General features: G+C 38.1%; 1 protein-coding gene and 1 pseudogene across 1 annotated transcript; both read right to left on the bottom strand.

The window, feature by feature from the left end:
* Positions 1-244: 244 nt before the first annotated feature.
* On the bottom strand, positions 245-4,769 carry LOC116107478 (mitogen-activated protein kinase homolog MMK2-like). The gene is made up of 6 exons (XM_031393741.1): positions 3,833-4,769; positions 3,156-3,285; positions 2,401-2,538; positions 1,723-2,055; positions 918-1,101; positions 245-815 (listed from the first exon to the last, which is right to left on the bottom strand). The coding sequence occupies exons 1-6, from the start codon at positions 4,006-4,008 to the stop codon at positions 643-645; spliced, it is 1,134 nt and encodes a 377-aa protein (XP_031249601.1). The 5' UTR covers positions 4,009-4,769; the 3' UTR covers positions 245-642.
* A 1,517-nt stretch (positions 4,770-6,286) lies between these two features.
* Positions 6,287-20,393, bottom strand: LOC116107448 (annotated as a pseudogene).
* Between the last annotated feature and the right edge of the window lie 1,359 nt (positions 20,394-21,752).

The following is a 21,752-nucleotide window of genomic DNA, read 5'->3' as shown; positions in this document are numbered from 1 at the left end:
TGGGTCTTTCATGGGCTTGGGTAGAACTCTCCTTGGAAAACCGGCTTGCCAAGGGAGGGTGCCCAAGCCTTTATAACCCACATGCCCACCCTTTTCCCTTTCAATGTGGGATCCCAACAGTTTCTCAGTTTTAGCACTTTGCATTTTAGTTTCCTGGAATCCGGTAAACTACATTGGAAAAAGCAAACAACAAAATAATGGTAGATATCCAAACCACACAGAGATACAGGCAAACAGGTCATTATATTAACTCAAAAAGGTTCTAATAAGAGAGAAGTCAGATCCATGAACAATATATCCACAATATTTGCTTGAAGCGCTAAAATTCCAAACTAGTAATACTTAGAGAGAAGTTTTCTGCCAGTTTCTTATCAAACTCAGTTCAAGCAGCTTTTAACAGATTTGTTAAGTACCTAAACTAACATGCAATTGTCCTCCTGACCATACTTTTAAATCCCCAACCCTCAGAGAAGTTATTGTACAGCTCCTTACACATTACCTAACTCCAGCCTTAAGGGACAAGAAAACAAACTCCAATGCTGTTCCTATTCCTATCCACTCTAGGGAAGAGTGATGGACCATCGTATTAGGGGAAAAGAGGTTATTTTGTATGAATTTCTACAGCACAAGCAAAGGATGCTCCTAAGAAGTTGGGTCTGGGTTGAACTTCACCGACTCCCTCCAGATGAGCTCCTTGATGTGATCTTCAGTACATGACGAATGCTCAAAATCAAAGTTGAAAGGCCTGGGGCAGACAGGCTCATCATTGATATCATGAAGAGTCGCCAAATATGGGTGACAAAGTGCCCCATCAACTGCAAACAGATGAAAAAGAATTAGTATATGAAAAACTTTTAATAGGTTAGACAGGGAGGAAAAAAAAATGATGTGCTGGAAATCTGTATCTTTCCTCGCACCTGTAATACGTTTGTTGGGATCAAAGACAAGCATCTTCTCTAGCAGATCAACAGCCCCTGCAGAATTATTGGGAAATCTAGTAGAGAAATTTTGCTTCCTGCACTGTGGAAGCTGTCTAACATATCTTCGGGCATTATCACTTCGGAGAAATCCAAGGCTGGCGTCATCAGGTGAGCCTATTAACTTTAACACAAGAAGAAAAAAAACACAGGGATGATGTCATAAGCATGAACACTGAGAAGAAAAAGAATTTTACTCTGTTCTTACTACCAGAATGACAGCATTCAATATATAAATATATATATCTTCCATGAATGAAAAGAATAGATTAGGAAGGTTCTGCCAGAATCGAATATAAGCCATAACAAGCACAAGAGACCTAAAGAATCAGCAAAGATGTCTGGTCTTGGATTCAAGAATGGCAGTATGATATAATCTGTAACTGACTATCAAAACTAAGTCCACCCAGGCATTCCACCTCACCTAGAAAGTTATATACTTCAACAGCAATTAAAGTTATTTTGTGTTAACAGGTGCAAAACCTTACCAAAGGGGAATTCCCTCTAGAGTGTAACCAAAAGTGAACCATTTCAGAGTCTTTATCTGTGTTTAAATGTGTCTTTTTTGAGTGTTTTTGTGTAGAGTCTTAGAAATGGTCCAGCAACTTCTAAACAGGGGTGGTGCCTTTTGATTTAGGTTATAACTTACCAGTAATAATGAGCTACTGTAGATTGTGTAGAACAGCAGCAAAGAAATTTCATAGCTTTAGTTTAAAAAAACCTTAACAACCACCCATAATCATACCTCAGTGATAAGTCTGAGCTGATGGACATAATCTTTCCCAGGAAACAAAGGTTCTCTGGTCATAATTTCACCAAGTATGCAACCAACAGACCATATATCAATTGCAGCAGTGTATTCTGTACAGTTGAGGAGCAACTCTGGTGCTCGGTACCAACGAGTGACGACATACTCAGTCATAAAATCTGTTTCAGATGTCGTCCTTGCCAACCCAAAGTCTCCAATTTTTAGGTCACAATTGGCATTGAGAAGCAAGTTGCTTGGCTTAAGATCACGGTGCAGGACACTGGCTGAGTGTACATATTTCAGCCCTCGTAACAACTGATATAAGAAGTACTGCAAAAATTTTGTGAAACTCAATGTCAAGCTCGGTTTCAAATCCAGCATATTCTAGAAACAAGTCAATGTACTCCCACATCTAAAAACTACATAGGTAGAATAAATGTCCGGTGCAGAAATACAAAATTCTGAAAAATAGATAATTTTCCACACTAGGACTTAGAAATCATCCCTTAGTCCACATCTTAATCAGAAAAACAGGGGAATCAAAAGTATATTATTAAGATACAAAGTCATTCTATGTGGTCAAAGAACTTTAACAAGAAATAAGAAGAAAAATAATTTGATAAAAGTAGTTCCAATGACAATGTGTAAACCCAAAAACTATTGTTAGTGACAAACCTGACAATGATCATCTGTTAGTGGTTGGTTAGAACGAATTATCTGATGAAGATCAGTGTCCATTAATTCATAAACAATGTAGACATCATTGAAAGTATCCTTCTTGGGGGGCCGTATGATGTCCTTGATAGCAATGACCTGTCGATACACAAAAAGTTGTCAGAAATAAAGGCTCACATATAGAGCGAGTGATACATTTAAAGCCACTTCCAGAGGAAGATAAATCTAATCCACTTGAAGTTGATAATAGATAATGCATATTTCAACTACTCTGGTTCTGATAAAAGGATACCTATGTGGAATTAAATTATAATATGTAGCATGTTACAAGTATCAGGCGTTTGACAGTAATCATCAATCTTTGGATGCAGAGCATAAGATTCAGAGGTCCATACAGCACCTCTAATTGCTCGCTGGCTTATTCTCAAGGCATCCACTATAAATAAAATACAGAAAAAGGTACTAATCATGCGGCTGAGAGTAAAATGAGCAGATGTCAAAGAAAGGACTATCAACTCTAACGAGATCTACTCATGTACTGAGTTATGGCACATCCACCAAATCAAAAATTCAAGCATAAGCATTTTTATCATCTTAAGCCTACAGACTATAGCTCACCTGGAAGCCTGTTTATAAGTAAACAATAGATCATGAAACAAGGGTACAGTGTGAAATTATCATCATGAGAGTTGAGGATAACCTTGAAGCATAAACCAAAAATGTAACTTTGGCAATGAGAAAGACACACAACTTACATTTTCATGGCTCATGTGACGAAGAAGCTTAATTTCTCTCAATGTCCTTTTGGCATCTATTCGGTTGTCAAACGCATTACCAATCTTCTTAATGGCAACCTCCTGATGTGTCTCTGAATTTACAGCAGCACTGAAAAGAAAGATATGTATTATACACCAAAACATTCCAGATACAAGAAACTTATCAACTAAATAAGAAAAAAGTATCTTTGCTAGAGTAGCAAATACCAAATATACAGTCCCCATATTAAAAGTTCCGAGCAGATAAGTAATATTTTAAGTAGCAAGCAAAAATTATAGCAATTAATTCGTCATCAAACTTGTAGAAGAGGCTAATCAACATAAATAAACAATAAAAACACCATATTTTTGTCCCCTTCTGCCGGTTTTCTTCATAAGATAAAACAATTATGCTGAAGAGGCATCCCATCATTCGATAATAAACCAAGAAATCAAAGTAAATATCATAAACAATCCCAAAACTCAATCATCTAAGCCATGTACCAACAACCGAAGTAAGATTATAGAAAGAGAACAAAAAAAAAAAAAAAAAGACTTTTTTGTTTTACATGTAACTTTCCAACAACCAAAATTTACTCTTATAGCAAATTACATCAATTAAACTCCCTATGGAAGTCAGAAACCGCACTAAAACTCTTGAAAATCAAAAAACTTACCAAACAATGCCATAAGCACCTCGACCGATGGGTCGAATGGGAGGGACATATTTGCTAGAGACCTCAAACAAGTTACCGTACACGTTGTACTGCACGTAACGACCGCCATGTGTGAGGACTCCTTTGATATTGCTAGTTTCGCCACCAGAGCTTGATTCTTTCGCAGTTGCAGCCATTATTTTCTACAAAGGAAACCCAGAGTCTACTGGGTTTTCTTTTCTTTTCAGTTTCTTGCTTTCTGGGCTAAATAAATTTGATCAAAGTTTGTGCTTTCTTTGTTTGGTGAAGCATTGGTGGTCTGGTTTTAGTCTATTTTGGGATAGTGAGTGGATGTGAAAATTTGAATGCTACGCAACTTTTTGTGTTGTAACCAAAGCTTTTGATCTGAAATTTGTTTGAAAGTCCGTGAAATGAAGTCGACTTTTTTTTATTTGAATAATGTTTATTTTTTTAATTTCCTGCATTTGACTCCCTGAATAATCCTCTTCCTCACCAAATCACAACCCGCCTCGTGGTTCCAGTAATAAAATATTGGGTTAATATCTCTGTTGAATTTGAATTTGATTTTCTTCTTGATCATTCCAACTCAATATTTGAACAAGTCAAATGAGAAATAAATATGCAACAAATATTTTTTCAGACGAAAAAGAAAAAAGAAAAAAAAAAAAAAACTGCCCACCTACTGCAATTTATGATAATAAATTTCTGTCTTTTACATTTCCTATTTCAGACTCACATGTATTGGCTTTTTAATGTCTCTTTCACCACTTTCTTCTTCAGCAGAGCTTCATGATTATTTCCTTTTTGATTTAGTAGTTAAGATTTTAAGAAATACGTTTGAAGGGCCAAGTTGGAGGTGTTTATAAAATATTGCAGGATTGAGTTTTGAGAAAGTAAACAATTTGGCATGGTAATTAAAAAGGGCAGATCTCTAGAAGGTGTTATCTTCATCTGCTTTTGGGAAATGGTGGTTGAGCTCACGGGAAGTTTGCTCACTGTCTCTCCTGTAAGATGCTTTGAGAAGCCTCTCCATCTATGGGCTCATTGGGCTGCTAGCTTGATAGCAATTGGGCTTTTGGTCCATGATTGTATGATCATAAAACGAGATATACTAATACAAACCACACAAAAAATTGATATTAGGATTAAATTCAAATAAAACTTACAATTAAAGATTAAATTGTATTAATGGTGCTTTTCCATTGATTTTCTGTTGATTTTTCGACGAAAGAACTGACGAATATTAGCTTGTAAAAGTAGATTGAAAAACTGGAAAACAAAGGTGGAGGTGGCTGGGTGGCGACAAAGGGTGGCCGTGTGAAGCCTAGCCCACTAGCGCCCCAGCATTGCCGCCTGAGGTGTTGGCATAGCATCAGGCCGCGTGGGGCCTCATGCTGGGGATGCAGAGTGGATGCGCTTCGCAATCCCCACGCAGACGGCTCAGTGTGATTGGGCTTCGCCCCCCATTTTACCATCACTGAGCACAACTGTAGTAATCTTTACAAATTTTGAGATCATTTACTATAATAATATTATGATTTATTTGATTATTTAAATTTGTAAGATATTTAATAGACTTTAAAAATTAATTGAGATATGCATAAATTGATTCAAACATCCCGATTAAAAAAAAAAAAAAAAAAGGCTTTTATCATTTCAATTTGTTGAGTTAGCACCTTCCTAAATAAAATTGCTCAACGCCACAATAATAAAAAGTTGAACACCTCTTATCTTATTATTTTTACAATATAAAAAAAAAAATTAAAAATGAAAAATGAAAAGGTCATCTTATTCAAAACCCCAATTCTGAAATCTCTTTTCTCTCACTTCACACCTCGTCAGGGGGAAATCATGAATTTATATTAGGGAGGGCAAATATGTTTTTTTTTTTTGAAATAAAAGCTAAATAAAGAGGAAAAAAATCACATGTCAATCATGTAAAATTAAAAAGAATTTTTTTTTTTTTTATGGAAAATACTATACTTACCGAATCTGTATACTGATTTCCCATTCCGACTGATATGGAGTGCGACAATGGAATCCCTAGCCTCGACCACGTCACACTCAACGTCAGCCAAGATGGGGAGTCTGTATGTAGAATCGATAAGCGTAGTTTTACGCTAGGAAAATGAAATTATTTTCTAGATCACATGAAAGAAAGAGTTGTATACAAAGCTATAAAATCATTTAGGTAATACATCTAGAGATATGCTTGTTCAACTGCTTTGTGAGAATGAGGTGGTGGCGGCACAAGGATCTAGCATATGTAAAAGAACTATTATAGATTATGCTTACAATTTCTTGAAGAATAATTTAAGAGGGAGTGATAATGTTTTTGGTATTAACTCCAAGAAGATGCTTAAAGTGGGAATGGTCATATATGAACTTTAGAAATATATTCACAGGTGTATACTTATTCTCAGTCTTACTGTATTTCAGTCTAAAGCTCATATATCATTCCCACTCTAAATCTTCATCCTCATACCCAGTAGCCAAATCTCCATAGGATAGAATATAATCTTCTCTGATAAAGTCCTTCAATTTGACCATTAACATTCTCTCAAATAGCTCTTCCTTCTGGCCTACATCTGTGTATCCATACCTCACAACACAACAAAACACGTTCAGCTCCTTTGGTTCAGCCCTTTGGAAAACGAACCGCTCTTCGACTGGAACCTTTGCATTGGTTAGCATTTGATGGAGACGAAAACAATTACTGACTGCAATGCAGGTACACTTGCCACATAATGCTGGAAGATGGGTGGAATACCATGAACAAGCTCTGAGTAGAATATAACAAGTCCAGGAATCCGACAAACATTTGTGGTGATCTCCTCTTAGCCTCTGAGCAGAAATCTTATTGTTAAGTTCATAATAGTATCTCCTCCTATGCACATAGTTCCATACATATATCACAGCCACCATAACCGCAACAAAAACTAATGGTAGATACCCTCCTTGGTCAAATTTGTAAACAACTGAAGTTAGATAGAAAAACTCCACACTACCAATGATAATAACATAAGAGGTTACTAGAAGCATGGGGCATCTCCATATCACTATCATGATGAGTGCCATTAAGAATGTTGTCAGTGTCATCACAAATACCACAGCAACTCCTGCACGCACAAGTTCATTAATTTCAGTGGTAATATTATCATCTTCAACCTTTGAATTATATGAAATAAATCAAGAAATGACCATATGCGTTGCCAATCTTTTCAGTAGTCCTGAAACCAAGAGTGACTCCCAAGGTAGCCAACAGGAGGAGGTTATTGACTTCAGGAACGTAAACTTATCCTCGATGTTTAGCCGAAGTATGCATAATTTTCACACAAGGGAAACATCCTACCGAAAGCGATTGTTGGATTATAGAGAATGTTGCCGAAATCATGGTTTGACTCGCTGTAATAGCTGCCAATATGGCCACAACAAACATTGGCCAATACAAAGGACCTAGATTGTTTAACAATGCACCAAACAAATTAATTGATCAAAAAATAGATAATTTCACATGGAAAAGAAACCAATAGAGAAAAGACTTGGGTCATTTGTATATTGTTCACCTGGTATGGACTTGAAGAAAGTATTGTCAACGAGCTCAGGATGTTTGCGCAGGAAGGAAGCTTGCCCAGAATATGCCAAAATCAGAGCAGGATAGACCACTCACCACTGTGCATATGCTCATTTGTATGGACCCAACTGTGAAGTGACCGACATCTGTAAATAATGCTTCATATCCTGTTCATTAAGACCTTGCAAATTTATCAAAGATAAAATTATATTATTTTCACTATAATTTGGAAGCATGGAGAGATTATTACCTGTTATGGAAAGTACAATTCCAGCGAGGGAAATCCAAGCTTCTTTCTTGTTCCTTGTGAAATAATGAATGATATACAATGGATTTACTGCTTTCATAACTGTTGGATCAAATTTTATGATATTGTAGATTCCGATGCCACTGATGAGTGCGAACCAAACACAAAGTATGGGAGCAAAGCTATAACCCACTTTCTCAGTTCCAAATCTTTGAAAGGTGAAGAGGCTGATCAAGATAGTTACTGATACCCAAACAATCCTATCTGTGTGTAGATATATTAGGAGTAATCATATATCCAGATTATAAAACATAAGATTCAACAGTTATGATATATATATACCTTCCGTCATTACAGCTGAGGCTTCCTTGATGCCTTCCATAGCTGATAAAACTGTCATTGATGTAACCAGACAAATCACAGTACCATAAGCTAGAAATAATCAATATGAGAATAATGACATATAATACAAAATCATTTTTATAATAATATTCATGCCGGGTTATACCTGAGATACAAGGAGTGAGGATTCCATCACCGATCACCATGGAAGTTGCAAGCAAAGTAACTAAGAATAGAAGAAACTTGGCAACATGACTTTTTTCTAGCTTAGATTTTAGTTTTGATGAGATCGGAGGCAACTCAACCTGGGAATTTGTCATATTAGAGTCCTCAGCTTGTTGAGTGGAGATCAAACCCACGTTGGCATATCGGCATATTAGAGAGTACAATGCAAATGTCCCTCCTGAAAATCAAGTCATGATGTAGACTGAATTCTTAATTTAACCCTGTTTGTAAAAATTCTTACTCTTTAGAAAAATTTAAATCTAACATATAAATCAATGGCTGCTCGGGTTAATTAGATCATATTCTGCGATAACTCCATGAGTTTTAAGAGTTTTTGTAGCCAGAAGAATTGTTGCATTCCTTTCCTTTATTAAAAGACAACAAGCATAGTCTAATTTGGCGTATATCAACATTGAGTTCCCTAGGTTTGCTCAAAGAACGTCAACACCTCTAGAATTCGGAAACTAGCACTGGAACCCACGATGTTAGTTTACACTTTACAGTGATTTACTTCAACAGATTAAGGTTTTATTAGTCTTTACCCATTGGAAGAGTATAAAAATTGATTAAAAGTAAGGACTTTAAATTATAGATCCATGGAGGTGTCTATGGGCATGTGTATATTTGTATTGTACTTGGTCTTGGAGTAATGTAGGTTCATGGGTATTTTTTTTTTTTTTTTAATAATGAATATTCGTTTTAACCAAATGGAGCTGCGTTTTATATATATATATAGTTTAATTTAGAAGAATTAAAGTTGGAAGCATTATTAGAGGAAGACGAGAAAGAGTGGTGAAAAGAGAGGGAGAAAAATAAAATACTTGAATACCATAAAAGAAAGAGATGAGAAGATATTGAGTGATTACAAATTCACAATATAACAATGGTATGGAGGATAAAATAATATTTCCAACTATGTGGGTTCATTTGTTACTTTTCTAAACCTTTGGGGGTGCGGTGTACTTTTACGGAACCTTAGTAAGCAGCTAATATTAAAATCTTACTGTAAATGTGAAGACTGAAACGATGTTGTGTTACTTAAAACCAATACGCTGCCGTTTCAAGAATGAATATGGACCATTAGTCTTCAAGAGATCCAACGGCAGAGTTCAATCCATCCTGGTCAACGATATATAAGCAAACTTTTCTTCAGTTTTCATAGGGTTTTCTTTCGATTGATACTGTGTATTAGGTTTGCTCTCTAGGGTTCATCTTTACTGTTCTGAAATCTTGATTCTGTGTAACTTGTTGAGTGATTGGGCTGGTTCATAAATTAGTGTAATGAGCTTCATCCGTTTCCGGAGCTCAACGTGGACGTAGCCTTCCCATTCTTGGAAAGGTGAACCACGGTAAAAATTGTGGTGTCTTGATTTTGTGGATGCTTGGTATTGTTTATGTTTCTGGTTTCTTGATAGTGATTATTACAACAGTGGTATCAGAGCCTGTTACCTTAGAGTCTATAATGAATTTGAGATCTGAATCTAAGGAAATTAGAATCTAGGGTTTCATCGAAATTGGGGGTTTTCTAAAATTTCGAGTTCTAGGGTTCTTAGGAGACAGTAGGCTATCTTCAAACCAATAATCATCAAGAATTAAAACCGTTTTCTGATATGAGCACCATGAGTTCAACCTGCATGGAGATCTCATAGTACGATGGCAAAATTGACTTCAACTCTTGGAAGAAGAAGATGAAGGCCCTACTTTCACATAATAAAGTAGGGATTGCACTTGAACCAGCAGACAAGTTAAAGAGAAAGGCAGAAATAGACGAGAAGGCTTACAACTTGATCGTGATGAATTTGGCAGACAACGTGCTGAGAAAAGTGGACGGATTGGAGGCTCCACTCACACTCTAGGGTAAACTCGAAACTTTGTATGACTTACAAACTGCACCAAATCTTGCTTTCTTAAAGGGTGCACTATTTTCATATAGAATGGACAGTAGTAAGTCAATAGAAGATAATATTGATGAGTTCTTGAAAATGACCATAATCCTAAAGGGCACTGACCAAGAATTAGGAGACACGAGTTTGACAATGATCCTACTAAACTCACTGACAGAAGACTACCAAGTAGTCAAAAATGATTTCTAGTACTTTGGTACTGTCCCTAGTGTAGATCTTATAGTATCAAGACTAAAGGCTAGGGAGTTAGAGTTGAAGGTTCAGAAAAGAAGTGGGAATAATCTGTTTGTTAAGGGTAAAACTGACCTAAGAAGTTCCTCTAATGGCATGCAAAGAAACACTTGGTCTAAGATTAAAAAGAAAGGGAAAGGGACTAACAAGAAAGGGGAGACTAGGAAGTACTTTCACTGTAATAAGCCAGGTCATCTAAAAAAGAATTGTTATGATTGGATTAGAAAACAAAAATCTGTAAACACTGAGAGCAATGTGGCATGTGCTGATAATAATATTACTAATCCAAAAGTCTTCACTGTGTCTATGGCAGATCAAACACATGACTGGGTGTTAGAGTCAGGATGCTCTTTCCATATGAGTCCTAACAGAGATTGGTTCCAGGACTTTAGGGATGGTGAATATGAAATTGTCTATATGGGTAATAACAACACCTGCAGAGTGTTAGGATTAGGTAATATAACCCTAAGGTTGGATGATGGAAAACTTATTGTGTTATCAAATGTGAGATACATTCCTGAACTAAAAAGGAACCTAATATCCCTAGGCACTCTAGATGAATTAGGCTGTAGTTGTAAGGCTGAAAGGGGTTGTATAAATGTGTTTAAGAATAACCACATTGTGTTGAAGGGGCTGAAGAAGAATGGAATGTACCTTTTGTGTGGCAGTTATCACCCTGAGAAAGGGAATAGTGCCTTGGTCTCCACCAATCTTAATACTACTGATAAGTGGCATCTTAGGCTAGGGCATATGAGTGAAAAGGGTATGAGCATTCTCAGCGAACAAGGATTATTTGGAAAAGATAAAATAACAACCCTAGACTTCTGTGAAACCTGTGTTTTAGGAAAACAACATAGAGGTAGTTTCACTAAAGGCATACACTTATCCAAAAACTGTTTAGACTACCTCCATGCTGACCTTTGGGGACCTGAAAGGATTAAATCTCATAGAGGGAATTCCTATTTCCTTTCCATTGTTGATGACTTCAGTAGAAAAGTTTGGGTATACCTACTGAAGTCCAAAGATGAGGCACTGTCTAAGTTTAAAACCTGGAAAACTATAGTGGAAAACCAAATAGACAGAAGAGTGAAAGCCTTAAGAACAGATAATGGACTGGAGTTTTGTAATATGGAATTTGATAACTACTGTAGGGATCAGGGCATCTTAAGGCATAAGACAGTTAGAAAAACCCCTCAGCAAAATGGAGTTGCTGAGAGAATGAACAGAACCTTGTTAGAGAAAGTTAGGTGCTACTGTTCACTTCAGGCCTTCCAAAAACCTTTTGGGGAGAAGCATTGACCACTGCTACCTACTTAATAAACAGAAGCCCTAACAACTTCATAAGATTCAACTGTCCTGAGTCTAGATGGTCAGGAAGAGACTTAAACCTAAGTCACCTAAGGGTGTTTGGATATGCTGGATATGCACACACAAGTGATGGGAAATTAGAGCCTAGGTCCATAAAGTGTATACTTTTAGGATATCAAGAGGGCACTAAAGGTTATAGGTTATGGCATAGAACTGCACCAGGAGTAAAAATCATTATTAGCAGAGATGTAATCTGTAATGAAGGGGATTTCCCTTGCAAGTTTGCTAACATTGATACAGGTTCTCCAAGCAAAAAGTTAACCTAACCAGGACAACAAACACTACACCAATTAAGGTGGAGGCAACCATCAGGCAACCAGAGGACACCCAAACTGAGGATGATCCTGTACCAGAAGAACCAACAACACCTGATGGACCTGACCAATATGAGGCTGAAACAGAGGAGGCCCAAGATCCCTTGTTGGATGAGTTGCAAGAATACCAACTAGCAAGGGACAGGACCAGAAGCGAGATTAGGCCTCCAACAAGGTACTCATATGCAGAGTTGATCTACACTGCCCTACTGGCAGGAACTGAAGTAATAAGGACAGAACCAGAGTCATACTCAGAAACAATTACTTCAAAGGACAAGCACAAATGGTGGCAAGCAATGACAGAGGAAATGAATTCCCTAAAAGTAAATGGGACTTGGTCCCTTGTTCCTAAACTTAAAAATCAAAAGTTATTCAGTGTAAATGGTTGTATAAGATTAAGGAAGGTGTAGTAACAAATGAACCACCTAGATACAAAGCTAGATTGGTGGCCAAAAGGTTCACCCAAAGGGAGAATATAGACTTTAATGAAGTCTTCTCTCCCGTAGTAAAATATAAGACTATTAGGATGATGTTGTCAATTGTAGCTCACCAAAGCCTAGAGTTAGAGCAACTTGATGTTAAAACAGCCTTCCTTCATGGCGATTTAGAAGAGCAAATCTTCATTGCCAACCAATAGGCTTTGTAGATAGTCTGAGACCGGACATGTATGTAGATTGCATAAGTCCTTGTATGGACTTAAACAGTCACCCAGACAGTGTTATAAAAGGTTTGATACCTTTATACTTAACCTATGATTCACTAGGAGCAAATATGATAACTGTTTTTACTTTGCTTGGAAAGATGCCATGCCTATTTACCTGCTGCTTTATGTAGATGATATGCTCCTGATTAGTAAATCAAAACAAAAAATAACTGAATTAAAGGCTAGACTCAGTTCTAAATTTGATATGAAAGACCTAGGAGTGGCAAAGAAAATACTTGGAATGATTATAGATAGGGACAGAAGTAGGAGTACCCTAAAAGTCCACCAAACACCATACCTGCAGAAATTAGTCTCTAAATTTGGAATGTTTGATTGCAAACATGTGACAATGCCACTTGCTAACCATTTTATACTGTCTAAGTCAGAATGTCCCAAAAATTCTGCTGAAACCATAAAAATGGAGACTGTCCCTTACTCAAATGTGATAGGATCAGTAATGTATGCAATGATTAGCACCAGACTAGATTTAGCTTTTGCAATATCCTTGTTGAGTAGGTTCATGTCAAATCCAAGAAGTGATCACTGGATTGCTCTGAAATGGGTACTCAGATGTATAAACAGTACTGCATGTATAGGTTTAGAGTATTGCAAAAGAACATCTACACTTGATCTTGTGGGGTTTGTGGATTCAGACTTTGCAGGTGATAGGGATAGCAGGAAGTCAACCACTGCATACTGCTTCACCCTTGGAGGGAACTGCATCAGTTGGAAATCACAACTCCAGCCTCTAGTTGCCCTATCAAAGACTGAAGCAGAATATGTGGCCCTGGCAGATGGTTTCAAGGAAGCCCTATGGATGCAAGGTTTACTGATAGAAACTGAGCTGACTGGTAGCAAAGTAACTATCTTCTCAGATAGTCAAAGTGCTATACTTTTAAGTAAAAATCCCATCTACCATGAGAGAACAAAACATGTGGACGTGAGGTTCCACTTCATCAGAGACCTGATCAACAAAGAGCTGATTGAACTAAAGAAGATTCCCACAGAAGAAAATCCAGCAGACATGGGAACAAAGATTGTCAGTCTAGCCAAGTTCAAGCATTGCATGAACTTGCTATACCTGAAGTAATCAAAATATCAACAGAGCTATGAGGGATTCAATTGAGGCACACTGCACTAAAAGGGAGTCAGGTGAGAGAGTTGGTTTCAAGTCTTCAAAGTGGAGATTGTAAATGTGAAGACTGTAACGATGTCATGTTACTTAAAACCAATACGCTACCGTTTCAAGAATGAATATGGACCATCAGTCTTTAAGAGATCCAACGGCAGAGTTCAGTCTATCCTGGTCAACGATATAGAAGCAAACTTTTCTTCAGTTTTCATAGGGTTTTCTTTTGATTGATACTATGTATTAGGTTTGCTCTGCTAGGGTTCATCTTTACTGTTCTGAAATCTTGATTCTATCTAACTTGTTGAGTGATTGGGTCTATCATTCTGATAAAGGGGTTTTGTCTCTCTTAGGGCTAGGAATCTGAGTGTTAGTTTCCTAGGATTGCTTATTACCAGATAGGGTGATTTCGGGTTCTCTTGGATCGTTTGATCTTGTGTCTATAATCTGTAAACTGGTTCATGAATTAGTGCAGTGAGCTTCATCATTTTCTAGAGCTCAATGTGGATGTAGCCTTCTCATTCTTGGAAAGGTGAACCACGGTAAAAATTGTGGTGTCTTGATTTTGTGGATGCTTGGTATTGTTTATTGACAAAATATGGAATGCACAAATTCCTTGATTCATGCTGGTTGTGATCAAGGAGCAATTCTCTCATTCAATCAATCCATAATTTATGTGATTGATTGAATAATTACATTTAATTGTATTCGTTGTTTTCCATTTTTACAATTACAAAAGGTGTATAAATTAGCACTGTACAAATTAATACGACAATGAAATATACTGAAATCTTTTCCTCTTTTCTCTTCTCTCGGCATACTTTGGCAGTATCAACATCCTGAACTGCTACTCTTTGCCTTTTCATATCAATTCCTTACATAGTATCAGAGCCATAATCTTCACGCTTCTGCACAAACAAGCCTCTCTTTTCTGTCCCTGCAATCAAACAAAAAACTCGTTTTAGTATTTTATTTTTCTGCAAATGGCAGATAATCCAAACCCAACTCAAACTCAATCAACTGCGGCAAACCAAACAAATGCAAATCCTGCAGCAAACCAAACACATTCAAATCCCATTTCAATCGGCCCAGACCCAAACCAAACCAAACCAGTTCACTCCCAACCAGTTCAATCCCAATCGGCCCAAACACACAAACCAGGTCTAACCCAGCTTGTTACTCATATGGAATGTCAGGTTATGAACCGGATTCTTTTACCCGCACCGACCTAACTCCTCTTGGAATACGGGGTCACAACCCAAAATCTGGTTCACAAACGGGTACGGATCCAAATCCCTACCCGTATCCATTTCGCTTCATCCCAGCCACTAGCAACGGTCGCCCTGAACCAGGTGACGTTCTGTTTTCGCCGGTTTTCGATGGACCAGAATTGGCCCTCATCAAACAAACCCTTATGGGTTCAGACAATTATGCATCCTGGGCTCGCGATTTCCGGTGAGCTCTCATCGCAAAAGACAAAGAGCTTTTCCTAGACAAAAACTTCCAACCACCACCACAGCCACACCTCCAACGCCACTGGAACCGCTGCAACACACTGGTCCGCTCATGGATCAGTAATTGCATCTCTACAGATGTCTCGGCCGGAATCCCACCAACAGAGATGGCTACCGATATATGGGCATACATCAAAGAGATGTATGGGAAACTCGATCTCACTAAAACGTACACCCTCCGGCAGCGATTGATCGAACTCAAACAAGGAAACGCTTCGGTGACCACTTTTTCAATCGGCTCTCTGCCGTTTGGAACGAGTTGGACGCTGCTGAGGAAGCTCTTGAAAGGCCGCTGGAAACTCTCCACCAATACCAACGGATCCGCGATTGCGACCGTCTGTAGCATTTTTTGCTCGGGTTAAACGAAAGCTTTTATGCTTTTCGCACCGAAGTTCTGGCCATTTCTCCACCACCTTCCCTTCGCCGGAGTTTTCAACTGGCGGTGCAGGATGAGAGCCAACGCTAGTTAAACTCCGATCGGCCATTCACTGACTCTTTGGTTTTTGCAGGGCTTAAGGAAAATGAAGATGGGCGCTCGCGGCTAGGGCAACCTGCAAAAGAAAAGGGCATGAATTTATATGCAGAGATGAAAGGCCCAGATTTCATCTCGCGATCTGACGGTCAAAAGCTGATTGCGTTTTTTAAATGCATCTAACGACTCAAATCGAGCCACGTCACAATCAGAGTCAAACAAGCAACCAACTGGTCAACTGGGCACAAGTCTTGGTCAAACAGATCCAGAAACGGGTCTAATGGGTCTGACAATTCACGCTCTAATCGGAAGCGATTATATTGTGACTATTGCAAACAGACCAATCATGATCGAGACCATTGCTGGAAATTACATGGTCGCCCTAAAGACAAAAATAACAATTCTTCTTCTTTTCAGGTTGATTCAGTTTCTTCCAACAATCCGCAAGCACCCGTTCTCACTTCGGATCAATATAATCAATTGCTTCAGCTTCTGAATAATGTTCCCACTGCACCTACAGCATCTTATGCAGGTACTTCCTACTGCTTCAATTTAATTACTACTGACATGTGGATTATTAATTCAAGGGCTAGTGATCACATCATTTGTAATCCAAAATTTTTCCACTCTATTTGCACTACCTCATCCACCTCTATTCGCATGCCGAACGGAAACATAACCCCGGCCACTCACATAGGCACTGTCTAATTATCCAAAAATTTATTCCTTAAAAATGTCCTATGTGTCCCTACTTTTCATTTTAACCTCATATCAGTATCCAAAGTATGTGAAGACAATACTTGCACTGTAAAATTCTGTCCTAACACATTTGAATTTCAAGACCCTTCGACTGGGAAACTGATGGGCTTGGGTAAGGTTCATAAAGGTCTATACTATTGGGCACCGGCTAAGTCTTCTAGAATTTTTCATCCGTGTATTACACCCAATAAAATTACCAATTATAATGCAACAATTAATAAAAACACTTTTATTCTCCATCAAAGGTTAGGTCACAGTGCTACTATTCTCCAACCTCATTATCCCATCTGTCCGTTAGCTAAACAAGCCCGAATTACTTTTCCACATAGCACTTCCACTACGACACAACATTTTGCCCTAATCCATCTTGATATTTGGGGACCTTATCACACTCCAAATCATGATGGATCTCGTTTTTTTCTCACCATTGTTGATGACTTTTCCCAGGGTACATGGACTTTTCTCATGTAATCCAAAGCGCAAACACTTACCCACATCACACACTTTCTAGCCATGGTCAACACACAATTTCATACTTCTGTCCAAAGGATTAGAACAGACAATGCTAGAGAATTCTTTAATCATAATTGTTCTTCCCTTTTTTCATCACTCGGGATACTACATGAAAGCTCTTGCTCCTATACTCCACAACAAAATGGGGTTGTCGAACGAAAACACTGTCATCTCCTAGAAGTAGCTCGTGCCCTCAAACACCAAGCCCACCTACCTATCTCTTTTTGGGGCGAATGTGTGATCACTTCTACCTACCTAATCAACCACATGCCTAGTAGAGTCCTTCATGGAAAGACCCCTTATGAGGTATTATTCCAGAAGCAACCATCTCTTAATCATCTTCGAGTATTTGGCTGTCTTTATTATGCTACCACTCTTGGATCACATGATAAGTTTGGTACTCGGGCTACCCGTTGTGTTTTTATGGGATATCCTATGCTTCAGAAAGGATACAAGTTATATGATCCAGTTACCAACAAGTTTTTGATCTCCCAAGATGTTGTATTTCATGAAGACATTTTTCCATTTGCCACAGAAGACACTGTTCCATCACCATCACCATCACCATCACCTCAAGTGTTCCCTGATAATGATACTCTTCAAGATCCTCTATTCACTATCGTTCCTAATCCACCAGTTCTTCAGCCTAGTACTCCTATTATTGACCCTGACACAACCAACATTGATAACACTACAGCAGATCCACCGGATCAACCCTTTATTCCTCCACCCAGCTCTCCTCTTCAGGCTCCTACTGTTCCTGTCTGCCGCAGCACTCGTCAGCCTAAACTACCAATCTGGGCAACAGATTATGAGTGTCCCACCATTTCAGATCCTTTAACTCCACTGTATCCCACCTCAAACTATGTGACTTATGATCATCTCTCTCCTATATATAGAGCTTGCATCAGTAACATCTCCGCAGAAAGAGAACCCACTAGTTACTCAGAGGCTATTCAACACTCTCACTAGCGTCAAGCCATGGCTGCTGAGCTTACTGCTCTCTCTCAGAATCATACTTGGGATCTCGTGCCTCGCCGCTCTCATAGAAAACCTATTGACTGTAAATGGGTCTACAAAATCAAGCATCGTACTGATGGCTCCATAGAATGGTACAAAGCTCGATTAGTGGCCAAGGGATACACTCAGCGGGAAGGTTTTGATTATTAAGACACCTTTTCCCCCGTAGCCAAACATGTCACTATTCGTACTTTTCTTACAGTAGCTTCTGTTCGTGACTGGCCTCTCCATCAAATGGACGTTCATAATGCCTTCCTTCATGGGGATCTTCATGAAGAAATATACATGGATCTTCCACCGGGATTACGCAGACAGGGGGAGAACACAATATGTCGTCTGCAGAAATCCCTCTACAGGCTAAAATAAGCATCCCGACAATGGAATGAGAAATTCAGTAAAGCTCTCACTGGCATAGGATTTGTTCAGTCCAAACATGACTATGCATTATTCACTTGGAACAAAGGTAAAACTTTTATTGCTCTCATCATATATGTTGATGACATTCTTATTACAGGGAATGATGAAACAAGAATCAAATCCTTAAAAGAGCATCTTAACAGACAATTTCGAATAAAGGATTTAGGAGAGCCAAAGTATTTCCTAGGCATTGAAATTGCAAGATCCCCAGCAGGAATATCCCTTAGCCAACGGAAATATGTCTTGGAACTTATCTCTGATTCAGGACTTTTAGGATGCAAGCCAAGTATCATTCCAGTAGAACATAATACAAAGCTGACTACTGAAGAATATGACAGTGGGATATCATCTTCCGAAAATGATCCATCACTAGAAGATCCTACAAAGTATCAAAGACTTCTTGGGCGATTGATCTATCTCACCATGACTTGTCCAGACATTAGTTATGCAGTCCACATTCTTAGCCAGTTCATGCATGGGCCAAAACAATCTCACATGGATGCAGCAATAAAGGTTCTAAAGTACTTGAAAGGATGTCCTGGATTAGGACTCCTCCTTCCCTAAGACAAAGAATCAGTTGTCACAGCTCATTGTGACTCAGACTGGGCCACATGTCCAATGACAAGAAAATCACTTACAGGTTTCTATATCAAGTTAGGGGGAGCTCTTATTTCTTGGAAGATCAAGAAACAATCAATAGTATCTCTATCTTCAGCAGAAGCCGAATACAGAGCCATGGCCAAAACAACATGTGAGATCATCTGGATTTTGGGGTTATTAGAAGATCTAAAGGTACAAGTAAGAAAGCCTGTCCTTTTATACTGCGATAACAAAGCTGCAAATGACATCGTAGCAAATCCAGTATTCCATGAAAGAACAAAACATATAGAGATTGATTGCCACTTTGTCAGAAACAAGATACAAGAAGGGGTAATCAAGACTTTGCACATTCATACTTCAGAACAACTAGCAGACATTTTCACAAAGCCATTGTGCAGCAGACAACATTCATATTTACTTAGCAAGCTTGAAGTTTTTGACATTTACAAACCACAAGCTTGAGGGGGAGTGACGAAATATGGAATGCACAAATTCCTTGATTCATGCTGGTTGTGATCAAGGAGCAATTCTCTCATTCAATCAATCCATAATTTATGTGATTGATTGAATAATTACATTTAATTGTATTCATTGTTTTCCATTTTTACAATTACAAAAGGTGTATAAATTAGCACTGTACAGATTAATACAACAATGAAATATACTGAAATCTTTTCCTCTTTTCCTTTCTCTCGGCATACTTTGGCAGTATCAACATCCTGAACTGCTACTCTTTGCCTCTTCATATCAATTCCTTACATTTATGTTTCTGGTTTCTTGATAGTGATTATTACAACACTTACCATCACCATTATCTTTAGCTCTTAAGACTATGAATGTGTAGTTGATTACAGGAATCAAGTTGAGGGTGTAGAAGATCAAGGAGAGCACACCCAAAATGTCATCCACATGATTGATGCCACCCCTGAAAGTGATCGAGTACACATAAAGAGGAGAAGTACCAATGTCTCCATACACGACACCGATGCTCTGGAAAGCTAGTTGCAATATTATTGACCAGTTTATAACCTTCCAAACAAGATCAACAAAAGGAAACTCCATCAAAGCAAGAAAATGGTATGAAAATGAAAAGCATTCGGGGCTGGGCAGACCTTTGAGTTATGGCCATGACGATGACCTGAAACTTCTCGAGCTTCAATGTCCCCTGAGTCATTTCTACTCTCATCTGTTCTTTCTTCTTTCATGCTCTCTTCAGTGGGATCAGACATCTTATCTCTCAAGTTGTGGAAGCCTCAACTCTTAAAGAATGGGTTGATTATCAGGCTTCATATATATCAAGAAATAAATCATGTGAAATGGCTGAGCTCAGCTCTGATCACGGAGATACCAAATCCATACCAGGTTTTGGAGAGAGTAATGTATAGTTAACATTTCTTCTGTTTGACGCACAAGGAATATTTTTCTAAAACTGTAGATCAATAATAGAACTATTCACAACGAAATTTCTTTGATTCTGAAATATTTGTTCTGAAATACTAAAACAATGAGCTATTATTTGTACAAACACTTTACTTTCAGTCATTGTCACCTTTACATACTTTTAGTGGTTTAGTATTTGTTTTTTCTGAAGCTACTTTCTATGGCTAGAATAGCTATTGCTCCAGATTCCATAAATTTAAATTCCTGTTGTGGTAAAGGCAGTGCATTTTGCCGATTACAGAGAAGGGGTTCTGTTTCTTTAGTGGCCACAGTTCAGAGCGCTGCCAGGTTCTTTATTTTATTTGGGGGAGACTAACAATTTCCCACTCAAGGTTTGGCGTAACTAATTGGCACCTAAAAGGTTTGAAAAAAGCAATTTCCAACCCATCGTTAACATCCGTCTGTTAACGTTAACTGAAGAATAACAGGATGGTGAATTCACTGAAAGCCTTTATGTATCTTTTATTCTTTATTTCTTCCTCAGTTCCTTTATTCCCCGTATATCTCCATTCTCTTGTCCCTTTCCTTTTTTCTGTTTCTTCACTGCCTCCTCTCTTTTCTTCCATCTCTCTATTTTCCTCTTTCCTCTTCTCTTTCTTTTCTTCCATCTCTTTATTTTTCTCTTTCTTCTTCTCTCTTGCCAACGGACGTGGCTGATCACGTTTGGTCGCGGTGTGTGGGCCTTGCAGTGACCAAATTTGGCGGCTGCAAGGCCCTCACATGGCGGCCAAGCATGTGATTTTTCTTTTTGTTTTGTTTGTGGGTGCAACGGCCGAAACCGGAACCGACCATAGTTTTTGTATTTTCGTTTTTTGTTTTTAATATTGTGGGTTGATTTTGCTGCTGATTGAGAAAAATATTGTTTTTGATGTTCTGGATTATGAGATGAAAGATGGTGAAGGTGGTGATTTTGAGATGAAAAATTGTGATGAATACGATGGCGGAGATAGGAGGTGATTGTGGTGATGAAGTTTTGTTTTGATTAATTTTTTATTTATTAAACATTTAAAAAAAATCATAAAAAAATTTATTAAGTCAAATAATAAATGATATTTTTGTCTTTACAATAACTGTATCATATCAGTTAACAGATTTTACTAATGGATTTCAATGGTAGATGGGGAATAATTTTTTCAAACCTTTTGGGT

The sequence above is a fragment of the Pistacia vera genome, unplaced genomic scaffold (assembly GCF_008641045.1).
Source record: "Pistacia vera cultivar Batoury unplaced genomic scaffold, PisVer_v2 Contig539, whole genome shotgun sequence".
Lineage (NCBI taxonomy): Eukaryota > Viridiplantae > Streptophyta > Magnoliopsida > Sapindales > Anacardiaceae > Pistacia > Pistacia vera.
This window is presented reverse-complemented; position numbering and strand designations above follow the sequence as displayed.

Bases quoted from the DNA above. Each gene is read 5' to 3' on its own strand.
- LOC116107478 (XM_031393741.1), bottom strand. From the start codon at position 4,008: ATGGCTGCAACTGCGAAAGAATCAAGCTCTGGTGGCGAAACTAGCAAT. The intron at 1,102-1,722 runs GTATGATTATGG...CTTGTGTTAAAG, and splicing joins AGCTCAGACTTATCACTGAG to TTAATAGGCTCACCTGATGA. The intron at 816-917 runs GTGCGAGGAAAG...ATCTGTTTGCAG, and splicing joins TCCCAACAAACGTATTACAG to TTGATGGGGCACTTTGTCAC.